This window comes from Gadus morhua, chromosome 7, assembly GCF_902167405.1.
Source record: "Gadus morhua chromosome 7, gadMor3.0, whole genome shotgun sequence".
NCBI lineage: Eukaryota > Metazoa > Chordata > Actinopteri > Gadiformes > Gadidae > Gadus > Gadus morhua.
Window position 1 is genome coordinate 4946115 of NC_044054.1, and position 12785 is coordinate 4958899.

The 12785-nt window shown below is 45.6% G+C and overlaps 1 protein-coding gene across 1 annotated transcript; it reads left to right on the top strand.

Annotated features, from left to right (window-relative positions):
* The first annotated feature begins 324 nt into the window (after nt 1–324).
* slc19a2 (solute carrier family 19 member 2) lies at nt 325–12621 on the top strand. The gene is made up of 8 exons (XM_030360449.1): nt 325–586; nt 1613–1852; nt 3027–3407; nt 6425–6562; nt 6843–6939; nt 8905–9097; nt 9974–10115; nt 10467–12621. Exons 1-8 carry the CDS (start codon nt 464–466, stop codon nt 10608–10610), a joined length of 1458 nt encoding a protein of 485 aa, XP_030216309.1. The 5' UTR covers nt 325–463; the 3' UTR covers nt 10611–12621.
* Nucleotides 12622–12785: the final 164 nt, after the last annotated feature.

Sequence of the window (12785 nt, forward strand, 5' to 3'; positions counted from 1 at the left end):
ACTATTTGTGGCTGTTTGCTTTGCTGTTTGAAGCCTCTGCAATAAAAAAAACTTGGAAGTTCCATTATGTTTGTTATATTTTAAGGATATTTTATATAATATTCAAATATTTTGCCTTGAAACTGGTAAATTGTTACCCTTACAAAATAGGAGGGTAAAATATGTGGTAATATTAGATTACACTGGGGAAGATTCATTAATATAGATACTATTTTTGACCTCCCTTGACTAAACCCTTTACTTCCACGGCTCTGTCTGAACCCAAACAACGCACCCACACCACTCCGCCCTCTGATGAACTCCCTCATGTCGTCATCCCCTTGCGACGCCCCCTCCGGACAGTTACTAGTACCAAAGACGTAGCCATCCATGGTAGCACACCCAGTTGCCTTTCTCCACAGCGCTACGGCCGGTGTAGTATGTGGAGGTCGAGGACACCGTCAGGTCTGTGCTGTACCCCGTCATGTCGGAGCTCTTCCCCACCCTCCTGCTGTGCCTGTACGGGTTCTTCTCTAACCTCAGACCCTCGGAGCCCTTCCTGACACATTTCCTCCTGGGTCCCGAGAAGAACCTCACGGAGACGCAGGTACGACGGGTCTAATTAAAGCTCTATTACTTCTTCAATTACAGAAGTGATGTTGGTAATAATGCGGTAACACAGGTGTGTCTATGTCTAATTTATACTACTAGTGAGGGAGCATTATAATACTACATTGTAGTATTAGGCTGTTATGATACTACTATAGTATTTGCATTGTATGCTGTTAGTATACAATGTAAACAGTATTATGCTACTACTATTGACATTTTAGGATTCTGTTATTACAGTACTATTCATATTGTAGTATTATGATACTACTATTTACATTGTAGTGTTATGATACTACTATTCACATTTTAGTATCATGCTGTTATGATACTACTAAAGTATTTGCATTGTAGTTTTATTCTGTTACGATACTAATATTTACATTGTAGTTTAATGCCTTATTATGATACTGGCCAAACCAGTGGCACTAGTGTCAAACAGTGCCTTTTGGTCACGTTGTGGTTTTAGTGGGACTCAGTTCTGTGAATCGCATTATCCTGCAAGGAATGCCTTTGAGAAAAAGGTTTAATCTGAGTTAATCTGAAAATAATTGTTCCGGCTGTCAAGTGAGTCTTAATGCCTTGAGACTTTAGCACTACATTTGAGAAATCCTTCAACTTTTTGTTTCAAACAAAATTTGAACTACTTATCTATCTATGATAGACCATATAAATGAATCGGGTCGAATTGAACACCTGCTACAATAAACCATTTGGCAGGTAAATAAAAAACAAGGTTACCTTAGGTAGAGCCCAACCGATGCCGATTCTGATATCTTGGCCTTTATTCTATAAACAAATATATATATCTCATAGTGTTTGTAAAGTTTTCAAAGATATCACAGATTGATCAGAAACGGCTTATGTTTTTGCCGATATGAAAACTTTAGAAATGATGTAAGTTGATTAACCTAAAGTTTTTATATCGGCAAACGCATACAACCGATCTGTGATCGGCCGATTAAACAGATCAACCAATAAATCGGTGGGACTCTTAAAGTTTCGGTCCCTCCTCCCCCTACAGGTGGTGAATGAGATCTACCCGGTGTGGACATACTCCTACCTCGCCCTCCTCTTCCCGGTCTTCCTCGCTACGGACTACCTCCGCTACAAGCCCGTCCTCATCCTCCAGGCAGCCAGCTTCGTGGCCACGTATGCGGTCCTGGTCTGGGGCCGCGGGGTGCCCGCTATGCAGGTCCTGGAGCTGGCCTTCGGCCTGGCCTCGGCCACCGACGTGGCCTACTACAGCTACATCTACAGCGTGGTGCGTGAGGGGAATACTGGACCACGTCAATTGTTTCTGTGTAACTACTAATATGGATGAAACAAGATGTTTAGACGACCCCTCTGGGGTGAAACCACCACCAACACACAATGTAATTAGGTTCAGAAGCCCCTCGTAACATCTGACTTGGTATTCAGTTTGTGGGGTGATGTTTTTTGTATCAATATATTTTCTGTATTATTGGATAGTATTAGTGGTTATAGGTGACCAATGGAAAGCTGTGGCCAATGGACATGCTCCGTATTAGTTTGCGTTGGAATAAAAAGTCATCTTAATTTATAACAATTAGGGTGGTATGTTTAAGTAATGAACGTACAATAACATACAACAATCATAAAACAAACATACAATAGTCCGAGGCATAACATACAAACATCCGAGGCCTCAGATGTGAGTTCACCCTAGCTCCGCAAGGAGAAGTCCAAAGCATGGGCAAAAGCAAGGACTTCTCATGCAGTGTTGCCAGGATGCTGAGAACAGCTCTGCCCCCCAATAAAACGATAGTATTGGTTAACCCGATGGTAAACTACCGATGAGGCTCCTCAGGATGTCATAAAGGGAAGGTCGTAGCCGTGCCCTATCTGTTGGAAACCCTGGCCTCTCGACCTTCCCGAGGGGTCAGGAAAACAGGCACATACCAACAAAGGGCAGCTAGAGTAACGGAATGTGAGAATATCATTAAAAGTAAATTAAATTACAACAAACACAATCATCCGAGGCTGTATTATTCACTAAACAAGCAATAAATCATTCTATAATAATATTATAGAATGATTTATTGCTTGTTTAGTGAATAACACAGCCTCGGATTATAGAGAGAGCAGTTTATATATTGACTGCTTCCAATGTCGTGTTGGTCATATTATATGACCAACACGACATGGAAGCAGTCAATATATAAACTGCTCTTTCCTTTAGGCCAGGCCTGTGTTGAGATAAATTGATGCATGAATTGATATTGTTAAATCTTTATTTAACTATTGACTTACTAAATGGTTAAAAAAAGAATGAATAAAAAATAAACAAGAATCTTACTGATGTCAGTTACAGTAACAAATTACTTTTTTATTTTTTAATCGCAGACTTTGTGATTTGCAAATGGCGTTCTATTACATCGGTTTGAATTCGGTTAATCGCTCCGCTCTAATTCCAGGTGCCGCCGGCGAGCTACCAGCGTGTGACGGGGTTCTGCCGCGGTGCCACCCTGCTGGGTTCGGCGGCGGGCTCGCTCAGCGGCCAGCTGCTGGTGTCACTGGCGGCCGTCAGGCTGCGGCGTCTGGTCGAGGCCACGCTCGCCGCCGCCGTGGTGGCGTTCACGGTGCCGTGGTTCCTGCCCATGCCCGGGAGGAGTCTGTTCTTCCACCGGAGCGGCGAGGAGGAGGGGGAGGCGACAGCGGAGGAGGAGGGGAGGAGTCGGAACGGGACGGCGATGGAGGGGGGGAGTCGGAACGGGACGGCGATGGAGGGGAGGACGCGGGGCGTCCAGGAGCGGTCGGACGACGCTGATAGCAAAGTTCCGCTCAACAGCCAGCGGGTGAGTTGGTTTGTACGTTTACATTCAGGGCGTTTAGCAGAAGCTTGTGTTGTGCCATTGTGTTGGGTTGTGTTGTGTTTTGTCATGTCGTGTCGCGTCAGGTAGTGTTGTTGTATTGTGTTGTGTCGTGTTGGTGGTGTTTAGCAGACACTTTTACCCTAAGCCTCTTACATCAAGTCCATTTGTCCGAAGAAAGAGAAACAACAATATATCTCTGTCGGTACAGATGGAGGGATGTTCATAGAACCAAGAGCCAAGCACTAACAATCACTAGGTTAACCCATTCCTCGTACACAACAAAGATAGCTAGGGTAAGATGCTATGCAACTAGGGACTATATCTAAGTACGACATACAATAATTACGTACATCAGGTGCCAGGATGTACAACATGAGCCTTTTGCGGAAACTGGTGAGCGACTGCGATCCTGACATTGGCAAGGAGCTCGTTCCACAACCGCGGTGGACATCTTCAACTCAGAGAGAAGGATCCTTCCTCCTTCATCCTTTCAACTGATCGACCTCCTCTCCTCCACCTCCCTCCTCTCCCCCCCACAGAGTAGAACAATAGCTACGGTTTCGCCACCTGGTGTTGCAACCTTAGAGCTGTTGTGAAACCGTCCCCGTAACGGCTCGGCTGTGTCTTTCAGGAAGTGGTTGCTAAGCTACGTCCAGAGTAGCACTGCAGGTGAGAGGAATCTCTTGGCCTCGCGGAAGTGGGTCGTAGTTCAGGGTGATCTGTCCTCGCACCGTGAGATAGCTCTCTCTCCCTCTCTCTCTCTCTCTCACTCTCTCTGTCGCACAGCAGCGAATAAGTAAACTGAAATACAGTGCAACTTTCAAAGTTTTCTTTCGCCAAAATATGAATGGGTTAAAGGTCCCATGACATGCTATTTTATGGATGCTTTACTGTAGGTATTAGTGGGCCACTAACACAGTATTCAAAGACGTTCCTGAAATTCAGCTACTGCCACTCCGAGCCAGTCGCACATTGAGCTTCCCCCAAATGCGCTGTTTTGGTGTCTGTAGCTATAATGCAAATGAGGAGGAGCGAGGCGGGTCAAGGAGGAGGGTGGGGCTGTGGCCCTGAGCAGCTTGCAGCCACGGTACCATGTGCTCTTTACAGTGGATGTATCGCAATGGCGAGGCGCACACAGCCTTTAGCCGTGTTCTGTAAATATTCTAGAACACACGGGAGTCCTGAAGCTCTATATCTATATAATATCATATGATACATTGAGTTCAAGTACCTCGGGGTCTTGTTCGTGAGTGAGGGTACTATGGAGCGTGAGATTGGCCAGAGAATCGGAGCAGCGGGGGCGGTATTGCGTTCGCTTTACCGCACCGTTGTTACGAAAAGAGAGCTGAGCCGCAAGGCAAAGCTCTCGATCTACCGGTCGATCTTCGTTCCTATCCTCACCTATGGTCATGAGGGTTGGGTGATGACCGAAAGGACGAGATCGCGGGTACAAGCGGCCGAGATGAGATTTCTCAGAAGGGTGGCTGGCGTCTCCCTTAGGGATAGGGTGAGAAGCTCAGCCATCCGTGAGGAACTCGGATTAGAGCCGCTGCTCCTTTACTTAGAAAGGAGTCAGCTGAGGTGGTTCGGGCATCTGGCAAGGATGCCCACTGGGCGCCTCCCTTGGGAGGTGTTTCAGGCACGTCCAGTGGGGAGGAGACCTCGGGGAAGACCCAGGACTAGGTGGAGAGATTATATCTCAACACTGGCCTGGGAACGCCTCGGGATCCCCCCGTCAGAGCTGGTCAATGTGGCCTGGGAAAGGGAAGTCTGGGGCCCCCTGCTTGAGCTGCTCCCCCCGCGACCCGACCCCGGATAAGCGGATGACGATGAGGAGGAGGATGGGGATGATACATTGATATCTATATCATATAATATATATTATCACGGCCAAAAACTGTGTGAGACGATATAATGAATCTCAAATGACCGCGCTGGGTTCTCCGACGTTCGTGGTTCTTCCACGTCCACATCAATCTGAAGTAGACTGAACCGCGACATGGAGGAGAAGGGATTGTTGCCGGGCAGCGCTTCCGCCTCCTGCAGCGCCGAGGTGTTGGTCCCTCGACAGCGGGAAGCGGGGCTCAAACGGGAGACATTCGCGGCCAACAATCCCTTTCTCCTCCATGTCGTGGTTCATGTTCTTGAGGGAGTCAAAGCCAAAGGTCCTTTCCCCCAATTCATTCTCAACCATGGCTGAGATAACCCCCACTACGAGTCTCGTTGTAGAAATACCAGAGACGAGAGTCCGACATGTTATGCGCCATAACACCAAAAGCAGAACGGTTATCCAAATAACAAGGAAGTGTACAACGCTTGCGTTACAGTCCTGGAGCTCTATATCTAAATAACATCGTTTAATCCATAGATATCTATATCATAGAATACATATTATCACGGCCAAAAGCTGTGTGCGCCCGCAGACGATATTATGAATCACAAACGACTTCGTCTGGTTCTCCGACGTCTCTGGTTCTTCCACTTTCACATCAATCTGAAGTAGACTGAACCGCGCGCTGCCCACACACACGTGGCGCTCGCACGGTCGTGTCTCATTTGCGGGCCAAATTCTCTGGGCGGGCAAGGCAGAGAAAGGGGAGGAGCTTAGATCCTTGATGACGACATATGGGACCACATTCCAAATCAGCGGGCTTGAGCCTCCGTTTTCTTCAAAGGCGAGCAGAACACATAGTGCTCGTTTTACACCAAACTCAAGTTTTAGCCACTGGGGGACCATAGGCAGGCTAGGGTTACTCATATTTATGTTAGAAAACCTCATAAAGTGAGATTCTCATGCCATGGGACCTTTAAAGTATTTTTCAGTTTTACACACACACACACACACACACACACACACACACACACACACACACACACACACACACACACACACACACACACACACACACACACACACACACACACACACACACACACACATTTTGTTGGATATTATTTCCAATAACAAGACGTCTGCCATTTGGTCCTCCACCCTCCAGGTGGACCCCAGGCAGCGCAGCAGCGGGCTGACGGAGGTGCTGCGGCTCCTCTGGAGGGACTTCCTGCGCTGCTACTCACAGCGCCCCCTGCTGGCCTGGTCAGCCTGGTGGGCGCTCTCCACCTGCGGGTACTTCCAGGTACAGTTCCTCCCGTACTGATACCAGCAACGCAAAGTGTGCGTGTGTGTGTATTGTGTGCCTAAATGTCTGCGTATGTGCATTTGTGCGTGCATGTGTGTGCGTGCGTGTAAATGTGTGAGAATGCGTGCCTGTGTGTGTGTGTGTGTGTGTGTGTGTGTGTGTGTGTGTGTGTGTGTGTGTGTGTGTGTGTGTGTGTGTGTGTGTGTGTGTGTGTGTGTGTGTGTGTGTGTGTGTGTGGAATCAAGAACGTCTCTACCTTTGACCTCCACCCTTCCAGGTGGTGAACTACGCCCAGGCGCTTTGGGAGAGGGTGAGGTCGCCCACGGACCTGGAGATCTACAACGGCTATGTGGAGACACTGGCCACCCTGCTGGGTGAGGGGGGTGGGGGTTGTGTGTGTGTTTGTTTCTGCTCACAATGTGAACGAGGCCTCAGTGACTTCACCAAAGTAGCAGTCAAAAAACAATGAGGCGCGAACAAAGTGTTAAGGCCGAATCATACCTCGAACGGACCCACTGACGGACGAAACGACCTCCGAGACCGGACGAAACGACACCCGGACCGGACGAAAGAGTCGCAAATTTGAGGACGTGAGACTTGCTTGACTAACACTGATAAAAGACTCGACTTGACTTTGACTTAGTCTTCATGACTTGAGACTTGACTTAGACTTGAGACAGATGACTCGAAATGACTTTTTTAAAGTTAGATTAAAGGTTGGATATGGGATTTGCGATACGCCAGCAGATTTTTTAAAATACACAACTCAAATGGTCCTACCCCCTCTCCTTCAACGCTGACTCTGACTCCACCCATTCCAAGTACAAGGATGCGCAATCACGCACGAGCGCGAACACAGATGCGCGAGAGTGAGCCAGGCTAGCTAGGTTGGAATTTAGGGTTGTCTTCTAGAGCTAGGTCAAAATGTGGCTTAGCTAGTTAGCTAGCTCCAGTAGCTACCGCAGGATAACAACAAACAGAAGCTTACTCTGGGTCACGAGCTTTGAGTACACGAAGGGGTCACTAGCAGGGAGCGGGGGAGGGGGAGTGCGACCGTTTGATTGACGTACTTACTGTCCAATGCCACTCGGTGGTTCTGAAAATCATTGGCTGGAGTTTTTCGAGCCCTGCCCGTTCCACAGATGATTGACTTGTTTAATTTTCATGTCAGTAGGCTACTTCTAACTCAGTGGCTGTAAGTGGGTTATGATAAGGATTTCAAGTAATTTTCAAGTAAAATTACACCGTCAGAGCCAGAGCGTCAGACTGGGCTGTTCTCAGCATACCGCAAAAAAATGAAGAGGGTTCAAGGTCCAGTCCCCAAATTCAGTTGAACCACTACCTGGACATTTCTGATGGACAGAGCTGCCTTCAGTTTTGGGCCATGAACAGGCGCATCCTCCCCTCTTTGTTCAAGGTGGAGGTAAGAGTTATGGCAGTCCCTGCATCAAGTGCACCTGTTGAACGTGTGTTCAGCCATGGTGGGGTGATAATGTGACCCCATCATTCACAACTCAGTGACAAAGTACTGTCAAATTATATTTTTTGCAAATGCAATGCATTGTAAGTCGATGTATGTTGCGAGGCAGCAAGATTGCTACCAGCTTTCAGGCTTGTGTATTACTATTTCCCCTTCCTAAAGTATGTGTATGTGATATTACTTTTGAAATATTCTTTTTTTCATGTCTGATGGCATGTGTTGCAAATAATATTCTACAACATGTAGGGAGATTGAGTGATTGACTTGAATTGTTCTCGTATACAGCCACCTAGAGGTTCTATTTGATTCTGTTCATAGGTTGGAGGTAATGATCATAAAAACATTTTCAAACTATTCACATAATGGTTTTGGAATGTTTTGAATACTTTGAGTTATTGTTAATGTTAAGACATTGTTATTGTTAATGTTGAAATAAAACTCAACTTATGAACCACTCTCTTTACCGATTTTTAAATGTGGAAACTGGGTTAGATCATCAGATTTTTGTATGACTTGACTTCTGACTTGCTTGATTCTCACCACAGTGACTTGAGACTTGCTTGTGACTTGCACATGAGTGACTTACCCCCACCTCTGGCGATTATCTCAAGGTTAGCGCTATGCTCAGACTCCAGCCGTCTGGAGACCTTGACTGAATCAAGCAGAAGGGTGAGGACACACGGACAAGCAAGCGTCCCGGCCACACAACCCCAGACTTCTCCTTCTCTAGATGATCACCATAGACACTTTCAAACGGCTTGTAATGGCTGATCACACTCACAATCGTGTTATATCACAGTTTAGGGGTACAGCTGGGCCACCTGTCTCACCCTCCCCCCCCCCCCCCCCCCCCCCTCAGGTGCCATGGCGGCCCTGGCGGTGGGCTCGGTGCGGGTCAGCTGGGCCACCTGGGGCGAGGCGGCGCTCTGCCTGTTCTCTGCCGTCATGGCCGCCTGCGTCTTCACCATGGACCTGGTGCGCCACGTGGGCGTGTGCTACGGCGCCTACGTCCTGTTCCGCACCGCCTACATGTTGCTCATCACCGTCGCCACGTGAGTCCCGCCGCAACCCTCCGCAACGACGTTGTAGTCCCCGGCAACCGCGTCAGCATCAGTGCGGATGCTTTATCCAGTGGCCACTTGAAGGACTTTAAAAGATTGCCTAACTTTCACACATTCTAGAGCTGTCAGTTAAACGCGTTATTAACGGCGTTAACGCACACCAATTTTAACGGCGTTAAAATCACGCAATTATTTTATTAAAAAAAAAAAAAAACTTTTTTTTTTTTTTTTTTTCTTTGCCTCAAAACAAAGAAGCAGTAGCCTGACTGCTATGTTCAAATCATATTTGTTCAAAGCAGTCGTTTAATTGCACTATAGGCTCTTTTTTTGTATCGTCCTGTTTTGATCATTATATGCCAATGTTGATATCAATAAAAAATCATTTGCACAACGCAAGCCGATGCACTTCACCATGTTGATAAGAGAATTAAAATGAGAAGAATTATGGGACAAAAAAATCAAGGGATATTTAGCATAGAAAAATAATTTGCGATTAATCGTGAGTTAACTATGACATTAATGCGGTTAATCACGATTAAATATTTTAATCGCTTGACAGCTCTAAATTCATACACAAACATTCACGCATTCATACACTCATTCATGCACACATTCACCCGCTCATTCATATACGCATTCACACATTCACCAATTCGCCCATTCATCCACACATTCACCCATTCCCACACACGTTCACTCATTCATACACACATTCACCCGCTCATCAGTGGAGTAATGCTCTGATCCAAACACCCTGACCTACCTGCCCCCTTATACGCTTGCTGCTAGCATTCCGCTAATTAGCGTCCAAGCTAGAGATTCTCAACTAGCTAGCCTAACGCTCCGCCTCCCTCACTCTTCACCCAGGTTCCAGATCGCCGCTAGCCTCAGCATGCAGCGCTACGCGCTGGTGTTCGGCGTCAACGCCTTCGTAGCGCTACTGCTACAGTCGGTGCTAACACTGGTGGTGGTGGACACGGCCGGGCTGGGCCTGGACGTCTTCTCCCAGGTCGGAACCTCGCAGTCAGGACACTTAACTGACTTGTGCAGGATGGCTAATCTAATATGATCGTATGATTGTGCACAAATTGAGTCGTTACTAAGGGTGCTAGCTTGCTAGTTCTATAATGGGAAGCTAAAGTTGGCTAGCATAAATAAGCTTGCTACTACCCTGATGGAGAGTGTAAAATTTGCTAGCTACTTCTATTGCACTTTGTGGGTTTGTTTACATTTATAACATGTTACTTTTGCAGGCTGTGCGTGGCCAATTTATTTTTGTCGGATAATTGTTATAAAAGTTTTCGCAGGTTCTATTGCATGTTCTTATCAACGGAAAAACGTTATTCTCGTGCCTCAACAGTTCCTGATATACGGCTGCTATTTCGCCGCCATCGCCGCCATCTTCCTCCTGGCTGCCCTTTCCAAGATGGCCTCCGGGAGGCGTTCAAAGACTCCGGCGGTACCGGGAGAAACCGACTCCGACACCCGAAGTCTGCCCTACTGAGCTCGTACGGGCCTCATAGCAATAACATCACAGTGCCTGTATGTTAGGTAGCTAGTTTGTTAGCTTAGCATCGGTTAAGATCAGCCCGAGTTACGGCTATACTTATTCACTTTTTCGACAAATGTCGGAATATTTTCATGGCATAACGTGCCAGCCCTTGTCAACATACGCACTAAAGAATATTACGCCTTCACTTCGTAGAGAACGGCTTGATAATCACGGGTATGTCGGTTATTCAACGGCGATCGTAAAGCATTTATGTTAAAGGTTAGGTACGGAATTCTCTTTTTGGCCATTTTTGCAAAATTACTTGAAATCCTTATCATAACCCACTTACAGCCACTGAGTTAGAAGTACTGCTGACATGAAAATTAAACAAGTCAATCATCTGTGGAACGGCAGGGCTCGAAAAACTCAAGCCAATGATTTCCAGACCCACCGAGTGGCATTGGACAGTAAGTACGTCAATCAAACGGTCGTACTGCACTCCCCCTCCCCCCGCGAGTGACCCCTTCGTGCACGTACTCAAAGCTCGTGACCCAGAGCAAGCTTCTGTTTGTTGTTATCCTGCAGTAGCTACTGGAGCTAGCTAACTAGCTAATGGCTCGCTCTCTCGCTCGTGCATGATTGCGCGTCCATGTACTTGGAATGGGTGGAGTCAGAGTCAGCGTTGAAGGAGAGGGAATAGGACCATTTGAGTTGTGTATTTTCAAAATCTGCTGGCGTTTCGCAAATCCCATGCCCAACCTTTAAGTAAGACGACTTTATATAAATACGGTTCTTTGGCAAGGGCCACGTTTGGCCACACCCCATTGGCCGAAATACCTCAGGCCTCCTCTGATTGGCCGATTAATCCCCAATCACAGTGAAAAGCACATATTACGGGAGGCGGGACGAGAATGTTGTCAAACTGAATCAGAATTCAAAATGGTTCAGAATTCTCTCAAAATCGTGAATAGTCTAAATAGATTTGGATCTACGTACAATGCACGTGGACCGGATGGTTCTTGTAGAGGGGCGATTTGTCCCTCATGTTACAGTATAAGATTGTTCCGTTTCTGTGGTGACTTGAATTTGCTGCGTTAACGTTTTCGTTGTTTTTTAAAGCCTGCTGAACTTGATGTATGGATGGTTCCGGAATGATCTCTAATCCAACATGGAGGCCTACAGTTTATTATTCAAGGAATTCTGCTACTCGAATACGAACCAAGTGCCTGAAAATATATAACTGTAATCGTAAAATCTGTCAGCTGAAACCTCATGACTGAGAAATTTAAATACATTTTAGCTGCAACAGTTGACCAAAGAAGGACCAAATACATAGATCCATAAAATTAAAATAATTCATTATTTCTGGTCCAACCAACAAATTGTGATTATAAATAATAAGTGTTGCTTAAAACTTAACAATAAAACCTAAAAGCACTGAATAGTTGTTATATATTGGGAGTCATCAGACCACTTGGAGCTACTGGCGGAAACGTTTCTTAATTAAATTATAATGCAATTTGGAATTATGTTCAGAAAAAATCAAATTATAGGACTATGCAATTTCACATTTCGTGAACAGAAGATGCATCTGTATGATGTACAATTTCCCGTATGATTATTTTAATTATACTTTTTTCCGTAACAGAGTTGTATTCCATTTATTAGTATTTTCCAAATCTGGGTCCAATGCTGTGAACTGGCCTGTGAAACTTGGCTGCACTTTTAGATGTATCTTCGCTGAAGCCTGACTAAACTTATAGATAACATGGGAGTAAACTGAAAATTATTTTTACATAGTTTATATAAGATGGAGATACTGTAGAAGCACTGTACAATGTTGTTGATACTTAAAATGTAGCACTGCTACGTCGCTTAAGTTTAACCACAACCTGTTCCTTTTCTTCAACTAAGAATTGTGCTTTATGGCAATCGTTTTCATTTATATATATGGTTTTGTTTCGGAAAGCCAAATGTGTATTTTTAGAGATGTTGTTGTGAATAAAGATTTTTAACTAAATGACAAGTTGTTGTTTTTTAAAACATATTTTAACATTAATATGATTGAATGAAGGACAAATTCCTTGTTCCAGCCACACGTATCCAAACATTTATCTGTGTGAGAGCACACATTTGAGCATAGTTATTTTCATGGTTTTATCGATAAAACTAGATAAATATACTTTC

Coding starts and splice junctions, on each gene's coding strand:
- slc19a2 (XM_030360449.1), top strand. CDS start 464: ATGTCGGAGCTCTTCCCCACCCTCCTGCTGTGCCTGTACGGGTTCTTC. Junction 6,563..6,842: donor CCACCTGCGGGTACTTCCAG/GTACAGTTCCTC, acceptor CCACCCTTCCAG/GTGGTGAACTACGCCCAGGC. Junction 6,940..8,904: donor GACACTGGCCACCCTGCTGG/GTGAGGGGGGTG, acceptor CCCCCCCCTCAG/GTGCCATGGCGGCCCTGGCG.